Consider the following 23,060-nt stretch of genomic DNA (forward strand, 5'->3'; position numbering starts at 1 on the left):
AATCAGCACTTTCAATTGAGTTCACATAGGTACATTTTTGCCTTCAACTAAATTTAAAAAAAAATTCCAATAGTTAATGCTCTGGCATTTCCTAGCTTACTTAACCGAGTTGGGGAGGAGAGGGAATAGATCACAGAGTTTTAAAGTTCTCAGAAAAAAAAATCAAACTTCAGAAACCAATGGACAAAAAATACAAACAGGCAAATCATAGAAGGAACATAAACAGTGACAAAACATGACAGGAAGCTCAATTTACCAGTTACAGGGAAATGCTAATTAAACACAACACTATTTTTCCCACCTGACGGGAAGATTAAGAAGGGCAGCAATATCTAATTAACGATGTCACAGGTATAGGAGAGCGCCTGCATCCTGCTGGATGAAGTCTAATTAACAAGGCAGTTTCTTAGAAGGCAATCTGTGAGGTTAGTGAAGTGACTGGCATTTATGTAAAGTTTTGAATTACTCAGTAATGAAATATTTTGACATCAAAATATTCACAAAGTCTCATTCTAGGCACAGAGGTTGAAGTAATGTAAATCCCCCAGTTCAAAATTCTTTCAAGAACAGTGTAAGTGCAAAGGTCAAACATGTTGTTGAAAGTGCAAAGGTCAAAGGTGTTGTTGAGAGTTATGTTGTATCCCAGGCACTGCCGCTTGAGCTGGGTAACAAAGCTCCATCCTTAGGGGTGGGAGTTTGACACAGTGGTTAAGATGCTGCTTAGGGCGCTGGCATCCCATGTCAGAATGCCTGACAGAGTCTCAGCTCCATTTCCTACCCAGCTTCCTGCTAATGTGCACCCTGGGAGACAGCAGGGGGTGACTCCAGCCACCCACATGGGAGGCCTGGATTAACTTCCTGGATCCTGGCTTTGGTCTGGCCCAGCCCCAGCTGTTTCAGACATTTGGAGAGTAAACTAGTGGATGGAAGATCTCTCTGTCTCTCTGCCTTTCAAGTAAATTAAAACACACACACACACACAGAAAACAAAAACCATAATCTGTCAAATTAATTTGGAATTATGCAAGGGTTTCAAGAATTCACCCCTCAAATTAAAACAGTCAAAATGCACATACCAGCCGGCGCTGCGGCTCACTAGGCTAATCCTCCGCCTAGGGCGCCGGATTCTGTCCCGGTTGCCCCTCTTCCAGGCCAGCTCTCTGCTGTGGCCAGGGAGTGCAGTGGAGGATGGCCCAGGGGCTTGGGCCCTGCACCCCATGGGAGACCAGGAAAAGCACCTGGCTCCTGGCTCCTGCCATCGGATCAGCGCGGTGCGCCGGCTGCAGCGCGCCAGCCGCGGCGGCCATTGGAGGGTGAACCAACGGCAAAGGAAGACCTTTCTCTCTATCTCTCTCTCTCTCACTGTCCACTCTGCCTGTCAAAAAAAAAAAAAAAAAATGCACATACCTTTGGACCCAGAATCCCACGTGTAGGAACCTGTGTTACTGACAGTCTCTTGTAAGTGTGCCTGTATATAGGTCCCAGAGTGTCCCTAAGGGCTTTGGTAAGAATAACAAAACCTGGAAATAACCTGAAAATGCCCATCAACTGAGGATTGTACATTTGCACAACAAAATACTATGCACTTTCCCTTGAGGGAACTAAAAGGGGTACTTCTGCATGTACCTTAGCAGAAAAATGATCACAAAATATTAAGTGCAAAAACAAGTTAAAGAACTAAAGATACCATTGTTCTATTTTCATAAATACACACACACACACACACACACACACACAATCCAACCAGAAAGAATTCAAATGCAAATGAAACCATTTGTAGTGATTATCTCCATGGAACGGGCCTTGGAGGAAGAAAGAAAGAATTTTCACTTTTTAAACTTTAAACACTAGAATAGCTACAGCTTATTGAGTATGTATTATGTGCCAGGCAAATTCTAAGCACTTAATTCAATTAGTCTTTATTATAAGGAACCCAAAAGGTAGGTTCGCTTATTATTTTCAGTATAAACAGTTGAGGAGACTGACACCCAGAGAGATTAAATAATGTGCCAAGATCACAACTAGGGGGTTGTGCTGCCAAGATGTGGACCGAGAAGCCAGAATTAAGCAACACGCTAATTCATCATGTCAGCGGTTCTTCATACTTGGGAACTGTATGAATGACTTCTAGAATAATAAGCATTAGAGTTTTGTCTTAAAATTGGTAAAAAAAAATTCACAATATTAAGGATTGGCTCATTTATTTGAAAGGCAGAGTTAGAGAGAGAAGAGAAAGACAGATTTTCTATCCTCTGGTTCACTCCCCACATGGCCACAATAGCTAGGTTTGGCCAGGCAGACGGCAGGAACTGGAACCCATCTGGACTCCACCTGGGTCTCCCATGTAGATGGCAGGACCCCAAGCTCTCAGGCCATTTTCTGCTGCTTACTCAGGCACATGGAAATGGAGCAGCTGGGACTTGAACCGGGTGCTCGCCCAGATGCTGGTGTCATAGGCAGTGGCTCCACCTGCTGTGCCACACACATTGGTTTTGATTTGGCAGTTTATGCTGTGATGATATAAATCATTTCTGGAAGGCAGAATATGGTCCCCCTTGCCCCTATCGATGTCTACAATCTAATCTCCAGAACCTGCCACTGGAAAGGTGACCTCACATGGCAAAAGTGACTCTGCAGGTGTAATTAAATTAAGGATCTTAAGATGGGGACATAATCCTGGATTATCCTGCTTGGCTCAATGTCACCACAAAGGTTCTTATAAGGGGAAAAGCGTGGCAGGGGAGTCAGAGTAGATGTGACCACGGAAGGACAAGGCCATTAAGAAGTAAGGTCATTCGTGGCCGGCGCCGGCACACCGGGTCCTAGTCCCGGTCGGGGCACCGGATTCTGTCCCGGTTGCCCCTCTTCCAGGCCAGCTCTCTGCTGTGGCCAGGGAGTGCAGTGGAGGATGGCCCAAGTACTTGGGCCCTGCACCCCATGGGAGACCAGGAGAAGCACCTGGCTCCTGCCATCAGATCAGCGCGGTGCGCTGGCTGGCCACGGCGGCCATTGGAGGGTGAACCAACAGCAAAGGAAGACCTTTCTCTCTGTCTCTCTCTCTCACTGTCCACTGTGCCTGTCAAAAAAAAAAAAAAAAAGTTTATTTAGGTGGGGCCTGGCACGGTGGCATAGCAGGTAAAGCCACTACCTGCAGTGCTGGCATCCCATAGGGGTGCTGGGTCAAATCCTGGCTGCTTCATTTCTGATTCAGCTCTCTGCTATGGCCTGGGAAAGCAGTAGAAGATGGTCCAAGTCCTTGGGGCCCTGTACCCCCATGGGAAACCTAGAAGAAGCTCTTGGATCCTGGCCTTGGATTGGCCCAGTTCTGGCCATTGCAGTCATTTGGGGAGTGAACCAGTAGATGGAATATACCCCCCCCCGCCTCTCTGTAACTTTGCCTTTTAATAGATTAATAAATATTTTTTTTTAAAGTTTATTTAGGTGCAAAAACTTTTTGAAGTCCATGCATATGAGGGAATTTCAAAATGTTCATGTAAAATGTACACTGGGGGAAAATGCATGGAGTTCAACTATTTTTTTAGGGGGGGCGGCACAAAAATGGGATGGAATCCCAGGCTTTAGCCTGTACCAGTCCTCATCATTGCAGCCATCTGGGGGAGTGCACCAACAGACGGAAGCTCTCTCTCCAGAGAGAGAGAGACAGAGAGAGAGAGAGACAGAGAGAGAGAGAGAGGTGTATATATCGCTCTGCCATTCAAAATAAACAAATCTCCCCCCCTAAATGGAGACATTATTACTTCTGTCAAACCCTGTGTGGACCACAGATGGCCCTGGATACAGTGTGGGAGGGGCCGCACGGAGTGTAAGTCCTGGGAGGTGGGCTCTCTGGTAGGTGTCTTGGAGGCAGCCTACCACGGTTCAGATTCTGGTTTTGTTGATGGATTGGATCTAGCACGTGAGGGAAAACCTTCCGGGGATCTTAGCAATATGACAAAGAGATGGGATGAGATGAACCCAGCCAGTCAGAAGTACGGAGCAGCAGCAGACAACAGTGGGAGCTGATTATGTATCCCACCAGGCTCTAAATTACACGCATGGATCAAGTCATTAAATGCTCACCAGGACCACCACACGGAGTCATCCTGATTAACCTCAGTGAAGGCGGAGGAAATTGACTCACACGGGGACAGGCAGTCAGCAGCGGTCACACAGCTGGCAGCACGGAGACTGGAATCCTAGCTGTCTGGCTCCTGAGTGCCCCTGCGCCACAGAGGAGAGCGAGTCCTTCCGCAGGATTCTCTAACCAGGAGGAAGACAGACTCCCAGCAGCACTGTCCGGTGCAGTTTCCCCTCTGAGATGCTGAACTGGACCTGCGGCCTTAGCGAGGGTCCCAGGGCTGCTCCCAGCCGCAGGCCACCGGCAGTCCTGGGCTGCAACTGCAAAACTGCTGCTGGAAAAGGCTGGCTGGGACCTCCTGGACTGAACCCCCAACTCTCCCGCTCTCCAGGCTGGTGGGGAGCCACTGAGGAGGCAGGCAACTGCCCCCTGTACTGCCTAATCCTTGCAGCAACAGGAGAACCTCAGGGGGTTGTCCCGAAGCTGATGTACACACTGCCCTGCTCCCAGGGTCTTCTCAGGAGACAGACCAGGATTTGGCAGGTAAATCAGCATTCGGAAGACAATGGCTGGCCTTTGCCTCCAAAATCTCTCTGGCTCAAGCCCCGTATCTCTAAGTTTTTGAGGAACTAGATCAGAAAAGTTTCATGGTTTGTTAATGAAGCAGCAACATTCACTAGACACACAGCCCTGGAGCAGGCACGACCGTGGTTAGAAAACAGAATGGATCCTGACTTAGAAATGAAATGTTGTATACAAGCTTCGTTAGAGCCATCGGTGCCGAAACATGTCTATCCCACAAGTAAGGCATATCTGGACTAATTTTTTTTTTAATTAAAAAAATTTATTTGATATAGAGAAAGAGAGCTTCCATGCACTGGTTTACTCCCCCAAATACCTGCAAATGCTTGATTTACTCCCCGAAATGGGTTGAAGCTGGGAGTCAGGCTCAGGCCGGGTCTCCCACACAGATGGCAGGAACCCAATTACTTGAGCGATCACTACTGCCTCCCAGGTGTTTATTATCAGGAAGCTGGAGTCAGGAGCCAGAGCCAAGTACTGAGAGCAGGCACTCTAATGTGGGAGGGGGTTCCCAACCAGCATCTAAACCGCCAGGCCAGACACCTGCCTTGGAACTGACTTTATTCAGTAAAAGCAGACGGGGGCTGGCATTGCAGCTCAGTGGGTTAAGCCACTGTCCGCAATGCTGGCATCCTTTCGGAGGGCTGGTGTTCTATGTGAGTGCTGGTTTGAGCCCAGCATCCTGAATCAACGCCAGCTGGAGTCCCGGCCGCTCCACTTCCGATCCTGCACACTGCTAACGTACCTGGGAAAGCAGCGAAAGATGGCCCAAGTGTTTGGGCCCCTGCATCCACGTGGGAGATCTGCACAGAATTTCAGGCTCCTGGCTTTGGCCTGGCTCAGTCCCAGTCATTGCAACCATTGGGGAGTGAACCAGCCAGTAGAAGAGCTCTCTCTCTTTGTCTCTCCCTCCCTCTCTGTAACTCTATTTTTCAAATAAATCCATCTTTTTTTTTAAGTAGACAGCCTTTCCTCAATATAGTTCTTTTAGAGTCAATAATAAATTGTATAAATGTGTGCTAGAAATGGGGGAAGAAAGATCTTCCATACACTGGTTTCCTCCCCATATGGCAGCAACAGCTGACGCTAGGCTGAAGCCAGGAGCCTAAAACTCCATCCAAGTCCCCCCCACGGGCTGCAGAGGCTTAAGTACTCAGGCCATCCTCCGCTGCTTTTCCAGGAGTATTAGCAGAGAGCTGGATCAGAACTGGAGCAGCCAGGACTCTAACTGGCACTCTGACACAGGAATCCCAGGAGTTAGTGATATTGTACATGTAATTGTATGGTACTAGGGGCAACCAATCCAGACCTATTTAAGAAAGCAAAACAAAACTTTCGCTGTCTCTAAAAAAAAGTAAATAAATAACATACAATAATATTAAATAATATAATTTTAAGAGTGTTGATTATTAAAGATCTACCTTCTACAAGTAATATTAACATACTTAATTCTTTTATTATTACTGCTTAGGCCTGGCATTGCCAGTATTTAGCTGGAAGACACTGGGAAGTCACATCCTTTCTGAATCTCTTTTGTTTCCCAAGGATATTGTAAACAATAAAATGAGAGTATGCATGTGAAAGTACATGATATTAACATTTCTAATGGCAACTAATAAGACTCTCTTAGGTACTTTCTAGTTTTGGAAAAGTTGTTAAAAGTAATTAATTATGAAGGAGCTGAGTGGAGGAGAGTCCCTAAAGTATCCTAAGGGGAAATGATGAAGCAACTGAGGTTTGCTTCCCAATAATCCTGGGGGAACAATGGCTTCAAGTATAGGTTTTGGCCACATTTTCAGTATTGTTGAAGCTGTGTTATGTGTCTATGGGAGTTTGTTAAAACCCATTCTGTCTCCTTTTTATGTCTGAAATTTTCATGTTGAGAAAGGTTAAAATAATTAATTAAAGTCATTAGGCTGAGATGTCTCTAGTGTCCTGAATTGGGTTGTCATTGTTGTTTGATAGGCAGGGAGGGAGAGAGAGAGAGAATATGCGAGCTCTCACCCCCTGGTTCACTCCCCAACGCCCACGACAGCCAGAACTGAGCTAGGCCAAAGCCAGGAGCCAGGAGCTGAAGAACTCAGCTAACTGAGCCGTCACCACCGCCTCCCAGGGTACACGTTAGCAGTAAGCTGGCATCAGAAGCACAGCCAGGACCCGAGCCCAGGATCTCTGACGTGGGACACCAAGCAGCATCTTAACCGCTATGCCAAATGCACGCCTGCTGAGTTCTTCTATAAGCAAACTGAAACCCAAGTCAATCTGTGGCCACGGCCTAGGAAAAGGAAATTTAGGATTACCCACTCAGAAAGTCCCAACTGCCCTCTAGCTGGAAACTCGCACTTTAACAATCAAATGTTTTCTTATACCTCACACACAGACAGTCCTGTCTAGGATGGTACAAAAGCAACGCACATGTGAGTCAAATTGCACTTCAAATTTGACCCAAGGACAGGTGTTCACCTAGCAGTTAGGAACCCCTGCATCTCATGTCAGAGTTCCAGGGTTTGGGGACCAGCGCTGTGGCACCGCAGGTAAAGCTGCTGCCTGCAATTCTAGCATCCCATATGGGTGCTGGTTCGAGTCCTGGCTGCTTCACTTCTGATCCAGCTCCCTGTTAATGAGCCTGGGAAAACAGCAGAAGATGGTACAAGTTGGGCCCCTGCACCCTTGGAGGAGACCTGGATGAAGCTCCTGGCTCCCAGCTTTGGCCTGACCCAGCACTGGCCGTTGCTGCCATTTGAGGAGTGAACCAGCCAATGGAAGATCTCTCTCTCCTTCTGCCTCTTCCTCTCTCTGTGACTCTACATTTCAAATAAATAAATATATATTTAAAAAAGAAGAAGAGGAAGAAATGGAGCCAGGATTAATGGCACCCAGATGAGATGCCAGTGCCACAGTCAGTGGGTTAACCCACTAAGCCACAATGCCAGCCCCCTAACCTGGAATCTTAAGCTTTCTTCCCACAAGAAACTTCAAGATACATTAACAATTTTGTCACTTAAGAATCCAACATTCTATCAATATTAATATTTCAAAAGATGGTAAGCTGCTAGTTCTCTGACAAAATCAATCACAGGGGCTGGTGCTCTGGAGTACCGGGTAAAGCCACCTCCTGCAGTGCCAGCATCCCATATGGGAGCTGGTTCGAGTCCCGGCTGCTCCACTTCCAATCCAGCTTTCTGCTATGGCCTGGGAAAGTAGTACAAGATGGCCCAAATCCTTGGGCCCCTGCACCCGTGTAGGAGACCCGGAAGAAGCTCCTGGCTCCTGGGTTCCAATCGGCACAGCTCCGGCCATTGCAACCATCTGGGGAGTGAACCATTGGATGGAAGACTCTCTCTCTGCCTTTCAAATAAATAAATAAATCCTAAAAAACAAACAAACAAACAAACAAACAAAAAACAACTATCCCAAATAAAAGGGAGCTTAATGGCAATAAGTACATAATGTTCCCTTCCTTACCTTGAAGATGTGAATTCTCCAGGAAGTCTTCATGGGTTTCTTTAGCCTCTCCAGGTTTTGTTGATCGATACTCGTTCCTCAGAGAGATCCTCCACCATCTAAAGATTAGCTGTAATTGAACACAAGGCGATGTGAATTAAAACTGATTTCAATCCCAGCAGGCTCGGCAAGCTTGCAGATTTGAATAGTCACTGTAGTCTGCACATATACATGGCCATGTACCCAACAGCAGCTAGAACTTTGCAGTCTGGCTTCACACCCAATTAGAAGGAGGACCTGGGTATCAGCAAACGTTTCCTTAGAGATTAGGGTTACCAAGCTGGGAGGTATCTTAAAATCTATCAGGTCAGGAGCATGTGGTACAGCGGGTTAAGCTGCTGCGGTGCAGCCAGAACCCCATATGAGTGTCAGTTTGAGAACCAGATGCTAAACTTCCCACCCAGCTCCCTGTGAATGCTCCTAGAAAAGCAGCAGAAGATGGCCCAAGTGCTTGGGCCCCTGCCACCCACATGGGAGACCTGGATGGAGCTCCAGGCTCCTGTCTTCAGCCTGGTCCAGCCCTGGCTGTTGCAGCCATTTGGGGACTGAACCAGTGGAAGGAAGATCTCTCTCCCTCTCTCTGTCTTTCAAATAAATGGATAAGCCTTCATATATAAATGTACATAAAGCTATGAAACAGGTGATGTGCAAAGCTCCCATGAGTCTATCACATGCATGTAGAAGGAACTCTCAGGTGTTTCTGCAATCCTCGGTGTACTGTTTTAGCAGCACTAATTCTGTGCCTTTACACTCCAGATAAAGTTTCCTTGATTCTTTCATTGTTAAACTATCACTGTTCTCTCGAGGACTGAATCCTTATTTTTCTCTGAGGTTTTGGATTTGATATTATACTTGACCTTTTGCATAGTAATTAACACATGCAGGGTAGACTGGAATCTACCCTCCAAATCAATGGATGAGACAATCTTGCTTATCCTTGTAAAGCCAAGGCATTCCCCATCGCCTATTTTCACTCAACAAGGGAGTCAGATTTATTTAAACGGAGTGCAAGGGGAAAAACTGCACTGGTAACTTGTCAGTAACTCTGTTCTTCAACTAATTTCTAAGTGCTTTTTACTTCTGCATATGTTGAGTACATCATACAATTTTTTAAAAATAGCCTGTTTTGAAGGTAAAATTACAAATTTTGAAATTAAAAATAAAAGGCATATAAGTGAGGTAGGCATTTAGCGCAGCAGCGGATACCACCACGGGGGACCCCTGCATCTCATTATCAGAGTGCCTGGGTTTGAGTCCTGGCTCGGCTTCCCATCCAGCTTCCTTCTGACGTGCAGCCTGGGAGGCAGCAGCTGATGGCTCAAGTACTTAAGTCTGCTGCCAACACACTGGAGACCCCGGCTGAGTTCTAGGCTTCTGCCTGATCTAGTCCTGGCTGCTGTAGGCATTTGGGGAGTCTCTCTTTCTCTCTCTCTCTCTCTTTCCCTTTCCATTAAAATAAGTAACAAATATTTAAAGGCAAATACATAAAGAAGCCAAACTATAATTCATATATTTGCAAAGGGAAGACTGGAAGTTCACTTGAATTAAACTCACAACAATTTTTATACTCTTTATATAATTAAAAAACCCTATGGATGGCCGGCGCCTCGGCTCATTAGGCTAATCCTCCGCCTTGCGGCGCAGGCACACCGGGTTCTAGTCCCGGTTGGGGCGCCGGATTCTGTCCCGGTTGCCCCTCTTCCAGGCCAGCTCTCTGCTGTGGCCAGGGAGTGCAGTGGAGGATGGCCCAAGTGCTTGGGCCCTGCACCCCATGGGAGACCAGGAGAAGTACCTGGCTCCTGCCATCGGATCAGCGCAGTGCGCCGGCCACAACGCGCTGGCCGCGGCAGCCATTGGAGGGTGAACCAACGGCAAAGGAAGACCTTTCTCTCTGTCTCTCTCTCTCACTGTCCACTCTGCCTGTAAAAAAAAAAAACAAAAAACAAACAAACAAAAAAACCCTATGGATAAGAACAGCCATATTTGAAATGCTTTCTGTTGTCAGTATTTTTAGATAGTTATAACCTGAATAGTTTTAAGCCTAAAAGTGGGCTTGCTTCCACAGCAAATTTTTAAAAAGTGCCTTGATACACAAAAAATCTTGTAAGAATGACATTCCTTGAAACTTTTGTTTGCAGGGCTCCCATGTGGGGGAGGGGCCCAAGCACTCAGGCCATTTTCTGCTACTTTCCCAGGCGCATCAGCAGGGAGCTGGAGTGGAAGTAGCGCAGCATGGACTTGAACCAGGAGCTCATATGGGAGGTGGGCATTGGGCACTGCAGGCAGTGGTGGCTTAACCGTGTGTCAGAAGGCCAGCCCCATTTCTTCCCATCTTTAGAAACCTACATGGCAGGGCCAGCACTGCGATGTAGCTGGTAAAGCCACCACCTGTAGTGCAGGCATCCCGTATGGGTACCAGTTCAAGTCCTGGCTTCTCCACTTCCGATCCAGCTCTCTGCTATGGCCTGGGAAAGCAGCAGAAGATGGCCCAAGTCCTTGGGCCCCTGCACCCACGTGGGAGACCCGGAAGAAGCACTTGGCTCCTGGCTTCGGATCGGCGCAGCTTTGGCCATTGCGGCCAATTGGGGATTGAACCAGCGGATGGAAGACCTCTCTCTGCCTCTGCCTTTCAAGTAAATATATAAATCTTAAAGGAAGAGAGGAAGAGAGGAAGAGAGGAAGGAGGGAAGGAGGGAAGGAGGGAAGGAGGGAAGGAGGGAAGGGGGGAAGGAGGGAGGGAGGGAGGGAGGGAGGGAGGGAAGAAAGGAAGGAAGGAAGGAAGGAAGGAAGGAAGGAAGGAAGGAAGGAAGGAAGGAAGGAAGGAAGGAAGGAAGGGACCTATGTGGCAACAACCAGGTTGGACAGATCTGGAGCTCTGTGCATGTGATGAACACTTCCTTGTGCCTCCTATCTGAATGCTGTCCAGCCAGTCTGGGTTATATATTGTGTTTGTATACTTATGGTTTGACTCATAGTAACTTCTCAAGTACTTAGTGTGTAATTGATTTACATGGAACACAAACTGTAAATAAAAAGAAATGGCTGGAAGAGAGGGTAAAAGAAAAGAAAGGAAAGTGACTCAAGAAAGAACAGGGTGACTGACAGGTTACCAGATACCTAAGTGGGACGTTCTGGATCTTTCTAAGTATCGGTCCAGGAACTGTTTGTAATTTAGCACAGGACCAGCCACTGTTTTGTCTCTGCTTTTCTTTGCAGACTCTAGTTATTCTTCCAGATCAGATTTCTGTTTTGAGACCCATCGTAATTGAGGGACTGCTGAGTTGGGTTGCGATACCCTGTCATGGAGAGCTTATAAAATTAGATCTTATAGTAGGTGATGGAGGATTTTGTTATCTGTATAGTTCCAGAAATGGAGAAGCAGGGACTGAAGGGTGAACTACATGGCCTTTTCACATTTGAAGCTTACCCCAAAGCTCACAAAGCACTGACACTGCAAAAGATAGGGAGGTGTCATTTTCTTGCAATGAATTATGAAGATAATTTACCTTACTTCACAGTGTATTCAAACTAAGAACAATTATGATATGGTTTTAGTGCAAATTTACAACACACACATACACATGATTCTTCATGTTCCTACATGTGGCTCAGTCTGCTTAAACACGGTAACACTCAGGTGTTAAGCCATCAAAACTACCCTGGGACGACAGTAATTTTATCTACATTTGGAATGAGGCTGGCATTATCACTAATGGGAAAGATGAGGCAGAAGTTGAAATTAGCAAGTTTTTACTACAGGAAGACTATCTTGACACATTTCTTCTGTTCAACAACTCAGAAATGCAGTCGCCCCTGGAGAGTCAAATTCATAAGCTGTAGACACCGTGGAGGCAAGGAGGAGTCTGGAGCAGACACTGTTATTTTTTTTAAAGATTTATTTATTTATTTTATTTGAAAGGCAGAGTTACAGAGAGGCTGAGGCAGAGAGAGAGAGAGAGAGAGAGATTCCATCCACTCCTCAAATGGCCACAATGGCCAGAGCTGAGCCAATCAGAAGCCAGGAGCCAGGAGCCTCTTCCAGGTCTCCCATGCAGGTGCAGGGGCCCAAGCACTTGGGCCAACTTCTACTGCTTTCCCAGGCCATAGCAGAGCTGGATCGGAGGTGGATGAGCCGGGACTTGAATTGTTGCCCATATGGTCTGCTGGCACTTCAGGCAGTGGTTTCACCCACTGCGCCACAGCGCCAGCCCCTACCTCCCTTACATTTCATTGCATTTGCGCCTCTGTCAAACACGCGAGTGTGCTGGGTGCCTTTGAGAGAGTCTAGCTCTGGCTCCCCTGGTCTGTTCCATTGATCTTATGTCTCTGCCTTCCCAACTCCATACAGTCTTGATGAATGTGACCGTATAGTAAGCCTTGACGTTGGCTTGTACACTTCCCCCAATTCTATTTTTCAAAACTGTTCACTATCCGGTTTCTTTGGAGACTTTTTGACAGGGATGAACTTTGCTTGCCTGCTCTGCAAGCCATCTGCTGATAATCTGGCCTCCTACGGATCTTGCCTGCAAGAAAAGGCTATGAGGCAAGGCTGCCATGTGTATCAGCCTTCCTGTACTTCTCACGGTAAATTATCTCAGAATCCTAGTTCACACGTGTTCCTGCACATGTACCAAAAAGAATAAGCACACAGGAGAGGTACCTCCTTTCCCCATATGGCCTCAGTACAGACAGCTACCCCTGATGGACATACACTGCCAATCTTTAGGACCCAGGATTGCAGCCTGGTCTGTGGCCTGTCCGTTCTCCACAGACGGTCACATCACATAGAGATCTAGCTGCAGAGCTAGCCAGTCTGCCCCAGAGATGATCCCTCTGCTGAGATGCAAACTTTCAGATCAAAAGGCAACACTTTCTACATCCAAATTTCATAATTTTAGAAAAGATATTAGACTTTATTAGGCATTGTTCTGGGCATTCATTGGAAGTTTAATGGTAAGTAAAAGGCACAGTCCATGGCTTCATGAATTTTACTGAAAAGGGGAAACTACTGATTAAAACTCACATAAATACATGTGTCACAAAGCAACAAGTATGCTCCAGTAGTTAAGTCTTCAAGAAGATAAAACTAATTACCCAATGCCCTTGATTGAATCAAGAAGAGATCCATCCTTGCTGTATTTATGGTAGAGCTTAGGGCTGAGCTAATGCTTGGTACACAGAAAGCCACACCTCTTGGGGGTGGGGGCAGGACAAGACATTGGCTTTGTAGAGTGAAACAACTGCTCTCTCAGAATATCCCATCACTGGCCAGCTGCGGCTCAGTAGGCTAATCCGCCTAGCGGCGCCGGCACACCATGTTCTAGTCCCAGTCCGGGTGCCAGATTCTGTCCCGGTTGCCCCTCTTCCAGGCCAGCTCTCTGCTGTGGCCCGGGAGTGCAGTGGAGGATGGCCCAGGTCCTTGGGCCCTGCACCCCATGGGAGACCAGGAGAAGCACCTGGCTCCTACCTTCGGATCAGTGCGGCGTGCCGGCCGCGGTGGCCATTGGAGGGTGAACCAACGGCAAATGGAAGACCTTTCTCTCTCTGTCTCTCTCTCTCTCACTGTCCACTCTGCCTGTCAAAAAAAAAAAAAAAGAATATCCCATCACTGTTATCCTGGGGATTCCTTGCCTTGCATCTCACTTGACTTTCTTTAGTGGTTTACTCCCTTGTTTTGGGAAGCACATCCTTCAACACATTTCTGTGAAATGGTCTACAACTGGTAAACATTTGTTGGGAACAAGTCCCTGTTCCTTTCTGGGTTTTGTCCCTCTGTTGTCCAGTGTGGAAGGCTAGTGGCCAGAGCAAAGGCACTCCAACTGTACCTCAGGGCATGCTTTCCTCACTGGTAGCTGTGTCTACAGACCAGCTGCTACTCTTCCTCTCCGGTGAGTTCTTACCTCCAGCGGGCTACCCAGGAACATTCCTCTTCCTGGGGCAGCCACATCCTCTCCAGAGTTCCGAATCTCAGTGTTTGGGAGGAAAAGAGAAAGGATCCCCTTGTACTTGTATTCTGTATTATCCACTCCGCTCTAGCTTACAGGTGGTACTGGTTTGGGCCTCTGCTGTTCTGGGAAGTTTTAGAGCCCTCTTCTACTTTTTTCCAATTGTTAATCATCTATTAGTTAACAGTGCTTTAGAATCCATTGTCCCTGGTGAACAATCAGTGTAGAATCTGTCTCCTGATTGGACTTTGCTTGAGATACTGTGAGGAGGTAAATGAGCTAATAGGCAGATAGGGCGGGTCCCTCTGGGAATGAGAAAAGCGGAAGGCTTTAAGAGTGGACAAGTTGCTTGCTTCGCCCCAGAAGCTGCCTTCAGCAAGACAAGATACCAGTTTCACCCCCTGAGTTTCTAGTTCTAACATGAGGATACAAAGACCAAGTCACCTAACCCTCCCTTCTGTGACTTTGTTTTATCCTGAGCAGGCTAGTCCTCTGGTTGGTTGTCAGCTGCTACTCTGTTCCTCCCCCAAACTGTGCTTAAAAGAGCCCACTTTGATGAGTTTCTCGGGTCTTCCTCTCTTGGGGTCCTCCTTACTCTGTGGCAGCAGGTTTCTGACTTAAGTAAATGTTGTTTTGCTCACTGTTCTTTCCGCGCTGTCTGTCCTCCACAGGGAAAATCTTCTACGTGATACAAGAACAGAGGTCAACTTCTTTCCTCGCAGTTTTTACCCAGGAAGGTATCAGCCAAGTGGGTCTCATAGGTGGTTTTGGTAATCCATTGTCGCCACTTCCCTGTAACAATACTTGGCATGAATCTTTTTTTAAAAGAGGTTATTTATTTATTTGAGAGGTAGAGTTACAGACAGAGAGAGACAGAGAGACAGGACTTCCATCTGTTGATTCACTCCCCAGATGGCTGTAACAGCTGGAGTTGGGCTGATCCAAAGCCAGGAGCCAGGAGCTTCTTTCAGGTCTCCCACACAGATATAGGGTCCCAAGCACTTGGACCATTCTCCACTGCCTTTCCAGGTCATAGCAGTGAGCTGGATCTGAAGAGGAGTGGCCAGGACACAAACTGGAACCCATATGGGATGCCGGTGCTGCAGGCAGAGGCATGAATCTTTCCTTATCCATTAGGTAGGGCCCCCGTAGAAAGCTTTTAATCTGGGATATATGCTTCACCTCTAGGACTTACTTTTATTGTAGGATTAGTTTCTGGAAACTCTTCTTTTTTTTTTTTCTCAGACTATGGAAATTCTCCTGGTTTAATTCTCCAATTTTTTTCCTTTTTTTAAAGATTTATTTATTTGAAAGTCAGAGTTACACAGAGAGAAGGAGAGGCAGAGAGAGAGAGAGAGAGAGAGGTCTTCCATCCGTTGGTTCACTCCCCAGTTGGCCGCAATGGCCAGAGCTGTGCTGATCCAAAGCTAGGAGGCAGGAGCTTCTTTGGGGTCTCACACATGGTGCAGCAGCCCAAGGCCTTGGGCCATCTTCTATGTTCCCAGGCTTTCCCAGGCCATAGCAGAGAGCTGGATCAGAAGTCGAGCAGCAGGGTCTTGAACCGGCGCCCATATGGGACGCCAGCACTGCAGGCAGCGGCTTTACCTGCTATGTCACAGCCCCAGCCCCATAATTCTCCAATTTTCTTATATCCCCTCTCCCCACTGCCCATCACTTCCTTTTAGTTCCTTTTTTAAAAAATATTTTCTGTTTTGTCTTCTGAACCCTTTTCTGAGCTTTTCATTTTTTACTATTACATTTCTACAGTTTTAAAAAAAATTTACTAACATATTTCTGTTTTCTAAAAGCTCTTTTATTCTCTGCATGTTATTTTTCTGTTGTGTACTGTTCTTGTTTCATGGATACCATATCCCTTCTTATCCTTCTGGGGAGGTTACTGGTGGGTATTTATTTTGTCTTTGCTTTGCTTTCTCTAGGATTACATTTCTTGTGTTTGTTGTTGATGATTTGTTTTGGCTTTCCTCAAAAGCCTGCTGATTTTCAGCTCCCGGCTTGTATCTGGGATCACAGTGGGAGGAAGCTGGCTAGCCCCTGGGAGTTTGAGCAGGGCTGTTCAGAGGACTTCCTTGCTATAGACCATCTGCTTGGGGCTCTTTGGCTGAGGAGTCAGTCCTTGCTGTCAACATCTTGGGCTCTCTTCTCTCAGACTGCTCCACCCCCCCCCCCAACTTCCCCCAAAAAAGGGATCTTCCAGATTTCTGCTTGGTGGGAGGATCTGAGCCTGGCTGCCTGCAAAGCTCTGGCAGCCACTGGGAAATCTCCTAGCATTAAGGTCGCTAAGCATGTAAGAGGCCAAAGAAAATGGGGGATTTTTTTGGGGGGAAAAAAAAAGGGCATTTTTGTGCTGTGGGATGAGGAAAAACGTAGAAGCAAGCTTGACCAGCAACTGTGTATCTGAAGTACTGCCCTTGTGCAATCATCCTGTTAGGTGGGTTTTAGACCTCTGCCTGGGGGCAGCTGAGGGGAATCTCCCCAGCCCTGCACCAACCAGGCTAGCAGGTCCCATAACACTGGGCTGATAAGGTCCTGGGAGGATTTTCCAGAATTCCACACCCAGAAATTCCTCTACCCAACAATGTCCCTGAAGAAGGAGAAAGGGTGGAGAAGAGGGGAGGAGGGGCATACTCACATCCAAAAAAGCTCCAGGCTGAATGCGAAGTGGGCTCTGGTCCTTTCCTGAGATGCCTGCCCGGTCGATCAGGTGCAATTCTTTTCAATAAACTTTGCTACCTGGTTTACCACCACTCTGAATGCCTTCTTGTGCGAAGACAAGAACCACCAAGCAGCTGTGCACATTTTCACAGCACCCCTTGCCATTTGCAGCCCTGAGTGCCCTGTCCTCAGATGCCTGGGATTCGGGTCCATCGTCTCTTGAGCCTGACCAGTCTCCTCCCAGGGGGCCAGGCAAAGCAACTGCTGTTTCTGCACGGCAGGATGAAAAAGGAAAGTGGCTCTCACCACCGTTACCGCCTCAGCCCCTCCTCATCCTCTTTCAGAGGGACCCGTTTCCCCTCCTCCTGAGCCGCAGCTGACTTCCTGGGGTGCACAGTCCACAGCTTCTGGATGCAGCCCGCCTCCTCCAGAGTGGATTTGAGCATTCTCAGGGCTGCCACTGGGTCATCTGCTTTCCGGCTTGCAAAATTTTGTTGCCTTTGTCATTTTTCTTATTTTCTTTGTCTTTGTTCATGCTTTAGTAAAACTAAAATTGTCAGGGGCATTCCCAGAGAGGGAGGGTAAACAAATTTTCTGTATCTAGAAACTGCACCTTGTACATTCTTGAGATGTTGAAATGTTCTACAGAATCTGACGTACTGTATCTGTTGTTTTAATTTAAATACAGAGGGCGATGCAAGCAATTAGGTTGGTTGGTTGGTAGTTGAAGTTTAAACAGGAATATTTTACATTAAATTTATAATAATTTTAAGATGTTTGAAAGCCTGTTCCAGTAACATTCATTTATTTAAAAGACAGAGTTACACAGAGAGTGGGGTGGCATCTTCCACCTGCTGGTTCACTTCACAAATGGCCACAAGGGCTAGGGCTGGCCAGGCTGAAGCCAGGAGCCTGGAGCTCCATCTGGGTCTCACATGGGTGGCAGCAACCCAAGCACTTAGCCCATCATCTGCTGCTTTCCCAGGCACATCTGCAGGGAGCTGGATTGGAGACGGAGGAGCTGAGATTGGAACTGGCCCCCACATGCAGGCAGTGGCTTAACCTGCTGGCCACAATGTTAGCCTCTCTTCTAGATTTTTAAGTTTATTTCACTAGTTTTTAAAATACTTGGCATGGGGCCATGTAGCAGGTAAAGCTGCCGTCTTTGTCGCTGGTATCCCATATGGACGCAGATTTGAATCCTGGCTGCTCCACTTCCAATCCCGCTCCCTGCTAATGTGCCTGGGAAAGCAGCAGAAGATGGCCCAAGTCCTTGGGCCCCTGCACTCACCTGGGAGACCTGGAAGAAGCTCCTGGCTCCTGGCTTTGGGTCAGCGCAGCTCCGGCCATTGTGCCATTTGGGGACTGAAGTAGCAGGTGAAATATCTCTCTTCTCTCTGTCTCTCCCTCTAACTCTGCCTTTCAACTAATTCTGCCTTTCAAGTAACTAAATAAACCTTAAAAATGAATAAATAAATACTTGCTTGTTTTTCTTAGATTTGTTATTATGATCCTTTAGATTTTGGAAATTCTTGAGAAAATATATTAAATTTGTGATTACAGATTGAACTATTTCAGGTAATTTAATCAAGTTTGTAAGTGTTTTTTGAGTTTAAGAGGCTTTAATTTGCTATAATTATAAGTTTTGTGGCCTTAATTTATAATGTCTAATACAATTCAATTGAAAACCAGTTCTTAAATGTTTTAAGGATTTTAATTTGTCCAATGTATAAGCTAATTAATCAAAATACAATGAAAATGAGTATTTTTAATTTTAACACAAAATCACTTGATTGATTTATAATTGGATTTACTGGATTTGTAGATTGTGTGTTGAAAGTTCAGAGGAGGCCGACACCGCGGCTCACTGGGCTAATTCTCCGCCTGCGGTGCCGGCACCCCAGGTTCTAGTCCTGGTTGGGGCACCGGATTCTGTCCCGGTTGTTCCTCTTCTAGTTCAGCTCTCTTCTGTGGTCCGGGAAGGCAGTGGAGGATGGCCCAAGTGCTTGGGCCCTGCACCCACATGGGAGATCAGGAGGAAGCACCTGGCTCCTGGCTTTAGGTCAGCGCAGCACGCCGGCCATAGCAGCCATTTTGGGGGTAAACCAACGGAAAGGAAGACCTTTCTCTCTGTCTCTCTCTCTCTCTCACTGCCTAACTCTGCCTGTCAAAAAAATAAACATATAAATAAATAAATAATTTTTAAAAATTAAGTTAAGAGGAAAATAGGTTTCTTTATAACTTTAATTGAATATTATTAGAATATTTAATTAAGTATTACAAATAATAGTAAAGTAGAACTTCTCAGATTAAAAGATTGATTTAAGAATAAATGATTTGGGAACCACAGGGTGGCCATTTAAAAAAGAAAACTGCTTCATGCCTCCCTTCAGGACAGACTCCAAACAGACCAAAGATCAGCAGGTAAAATGAGACCACACAGGTGCTAGAGGAAAAAAGTGCTGATTTCATTCATTACCTTCCTAACTGTGTCTTTTTTTTTTTTTTTTTTTTTTTTTTTTTTTTTTTGACAGGCAGAGTGGACAGTGAGAGAGAGAGACAGAGAGAAAGGTCTTCCTTTGCCATTGGTTCACCCTCCAATGGCCGCCACGGCCAGCGCGCTGCGGCTGGCGCACCACGCTGATCTGAAGCCAGGAGCCAGGTGCTTCTCCTGGTCTCCCATGGGGTGTAGGGCCCAAGCACTTGGGCCATCCTCCACTGTACTCCTGGGCCACAGCAGAGAGCTGGCCTGGAAGAGGGGCAACCGGGACAGAATCTGGCGCCCCAACGGGGACTAGAACCCGGTGTGCCGGCGCCACAAGGCAGAGGATTAGCCTAGTGAGCCGCGGCGCCGGCCCCTAACTGTGTCTTAAAATCCAGAACCCATAAAAGGGAGGATTCAGAGGTTTGTCTATATACATATAAAAAAGGTCTGCACAGCAAAATCTCCTAAGACAGGTGTAGAAATTCTTAAAGCTGCCTTGGTGATAATAGCTCCAAATGGAAACACCCAATATGCATCAACTGATAAGTAGATGAGGACATGCATATGAAATATTACTCAGTGATAAGAGGAACTACTGATGCACGTGATAAGATGGCTGAGTCTGCAGAGCATTGTGCCCAGTGAGAGAAGCCAGGAATAAAAAGCTCTGATCTGCAGGGTTCCATCTCCGTCTGCTGGAACAGAGAAAATGGCAGTCAGGTCAGCGCTGCTGGGGGCTGCAGATGGAGGAGGCACCAACCACAGAGCCTGAGGGAGCTCTGGGTGGACAGGATGACACTGCATCTTGATGATGATGTGGTTATGCCTCTGTCAAACTCTCCAAAGCTAAAAAGGGTGATTTTTTTTTCTTTTTTACTGTATTAAAAACACACCTCAATAAATCTGCTGTTTTAGAAAACACATCAGAGGTAGAGCAGGTGTTGTGGTGCAGTGGGTTAAGCTATCACTTGGGAGACCCGCATCCCATGTTGGAATCCTGGTTGGAGTCCCAGAGGTTACTCCGCTTCCCATCCAGCTTACAGCTAATGCATCCTTGGAGGCACCAGATGATGGCTCAAGCACTTGGGCCCCTGCCACCCACGTGTGAGGAGAACTAGTTGGGAGTTCCTGGCTCCTGGCTTCGGCCTGGCCCAGACCTGGCTGCTGGAGCCACACGGGGGAGTGAACCAACAGATGGAAGATCTCTCTCTGTCTGCCTTTCATGTAATACATAAATAAACATTACAACAAAAATATTTATAGAGCCAGAATACAAAATAATATAAAACAATTATTCATGTTGACTGGTAAAAATGGATAGTTTGAAACACTTCAAATTTGTACCGCTATTAGTGTAGTAAACAAAGACTCTCCATTTCATTCACAAAGATGTACAAGAAATAAAATATGTTCTGTAAGTAGACATCGTTTTATGTATTGTCAGCCAGGTAGAAAATGCATGTAGAAAAACGCACAGGGTAAATAGGAAAAAGCATGTCTCTCTGTCCCAACCCCAAATGAATGTGTTTCCTAAACTGACTCTCAGGCATTCCGGTGCCTCTCCCATCTCTCCACGGAGGCTAAGTCCAAATCTCCGAGCAGGAGTGGGGAGCCCTCTAGGCCATGATCTCCACCCCACCCCTTCTTAATCTCTTGTCAACCTCTCCCCAGGGTGGCTGCAGGAGGCGCCCTGTAGCTGTCTGTCGTGAGGGAGGCCTTGGGGCTGGGCGGCGGTCTCAGGTCTGTCCTGACACCGCCTCCTTTGGCCATGTGCTGGGTGAGGGGAATGGGAGGCAGCCCAGGTCTTCACCTGTGGCCTGGATGGAGATGGCGACGGTGGCGTCTGATCACCTGCCGGACTTCCTAGCTTCCTGGGGAACCCACTGGGCTAGTGACCTTCAAGCACAAACCAGCTTGGATGCAAGTGGCAGAGGCCTCCCCATGGAAACCAGTGCGTTGTATTCTCTTCCCTCCTCTCTCCTGCCTTTCAAGAAGGCACTTCCTCGGTCAGAGAACTGGGCACTGGGCTCTCAGCACATTCTCATCAACTGTCTTTTCCTAGAAACTTCATTCCCCCTCCCAATGCTTGGGCTTTGAATTTTAAAATTCCTAGGGCCTTGCATCTTTTTTTAAAAGCATAAATTTCCAGTTTATTTTTCCAGACAATAATTTTTCTTCAGCCCTTAAAGATTACACTCGTTCCATGGGCTTTGCTGGAGGCCGTAGGGCAGCACCACTGTAGGCATCGAAAAGGCTGGCTTCGGAGATGTCCCTGAGGGCTGCGGCCTCCACCCTGTTGCGAATGACCTTACTTTTTTTTTTTTTTTTTTTTTTTGACAGGCAGAGTGGACAGTGAGAGAGACAGAGAGAAAGATCTTCCTTTGCTGTTGGCCCTCCAATGGCTGGAGGCGCACTGATCCGAAGGCAGGAGCCAGGTGCTTCCCCTGGTCTCCCATGGGGTGCAGGGCCCAAGCACTTGGGCCATCCTCCACTGCACTCCCGGGCCACAGCAGAGAGCTGGCCTGGAAGAGGGGCAACCGGGACAGAATCTAGCGCCCCGACGGGGACTAGAACCTGTTGTGCCAGCGCCGCAGGCGGAGGATTAGCCCATTGAGCCGTGGCGCTGGCCACGAATGACCTCACTTCTTAATGGCCTTGTCCTTGGGCACACTGGAGCGCAGTTAGCGCAGCGAGTAGGCTGCACCGCGGCCAAGGCCTGCTTTAGCACTGCCATTGTTCCTTCTTTTCTTTGTCATCTGAACGTGGAACTGAGGACCCCAAAGAGCGGTCCTTGCATATTAATGTGTTGTTTTGGAAAACTCTCTGGCAAACAATGATGCAGATTTAAGGGAAGAAAGAACAGAAGAAAATTCTAGGAAAAGTCATCCTCCATCAAGATAAAGTTTTGTCTGGCCTGCAGCCTGGTAACTTTCCACATGAGTGGGCTTCAAAAAGTTCACAGAAAATTTGCATTATTTTTTGATTCTATTTTTCCACAAACTTTTTAAAGCCCTCTGGTATACAATTTACAATAAAGCAAATGCCTAAGTACAGTAATTAAAATAATTTGTGAAATGTTCTCTTGAGAGGAAAAAAAAGCATTTTCTTTAAAAAAAGTTTAAAACATTTTATCCAAAAAACTTTTCAACCATGACTAGCTTTCGTGTCAATATTTTTTGAGGTTCCATTCTCAGGCTCAGCTGTCCAAAGCATATTATGGTCCCTTCTGTTTTAAGCTAAAGTAGAATTAAGCAACATTGTTTGTAAGCGTTTGACAAGCCATTCACTCTAGATCTTTCCTTGTCTCCACTTCCTGACATCTGAACTTAGGACGCGCCTGTGGCCACACCGCATCACCCCCGTCACCGGCCCCTTGCTTTTTCCTTTCGACTGTGATTTTAGTGCCAGCTCTTGGTCCCGTCACTCCAGTGAGCTCCTCAGGCCACCTTCCTCTGTCCGAGAGCTCGGGGTGGCTCCTTGTGGCACTGAAAGCTTGTGCTAAGGTTGATTTTTCCTGTGACAAATCCATGTAAGATTCCCTCCTCGAGTTGGCTGCCTTTCTTCATCTGGTCCTTCTAATCTGCCCAGCCATGTCTCATCTTACTTTTTGGTCTGCACTTGTTTTTGTCTTCCACTCCTCCGTGCCTTTGCCCGGAATGCTTGGCTGACCTCTAGTCATGTCACAAGACTGTCAGGGTGTGACACTTTGAGCTCCCTTTGCGGGCTCAGACTGGTGAGATGCTTTTCTCCCGTGTACTCAGAGGGCGCTGTGCGTAAATCTATCGTTAACTCT

At 46.9% G+C, this 23,060-nt stretch overlaps 1 protein-coding gene across 2 annotated transcripts in view; it reads right to left on the reverse strand.

Annotated features, from left to right (window-relative positions):
- FBXO36 (F-box protein 36) overlaps window positions 1-23,060 on the reverse strand; it is a 99,936-nt gene that overhangs the window by 38,242 nt on the left and 38,634 nt on the right. Inside the window, exon 2 of one of the 2 annotated variants that reach the window (XM_002712441.6) lies at window positions 8,126-8,234. In XM_002712441.6, coding sequence (XP_002712487.3) covers window positions 8,126-8,234 — 109 coding nt within the window. Of the gene's footprint in view, window positions 1-4,080; window positions 4,220-8,125; window positions 8,235-23,060 lie in introns of those variants that run through there. The other variant, XM_089329784.1, reaches the window with a different exon arrangement.

This window comes from Oryctolagus cuniculus, chromosome 3 (genome assembly GCF_051225735.1).
Source record: "Oryctolagus cuniculus isolate XC-2025 breed Fujian yellow rabbit chromosome 3, ASM5122573v1, whole genome shotgun sequence".
Classification (NCBI taxonomy): Eukaryota; Metazoa; Chordata; class Mammalia; order Lagomorpha; family Leporidae; genus Oryctolagus; species Oryctolagus cuniculus.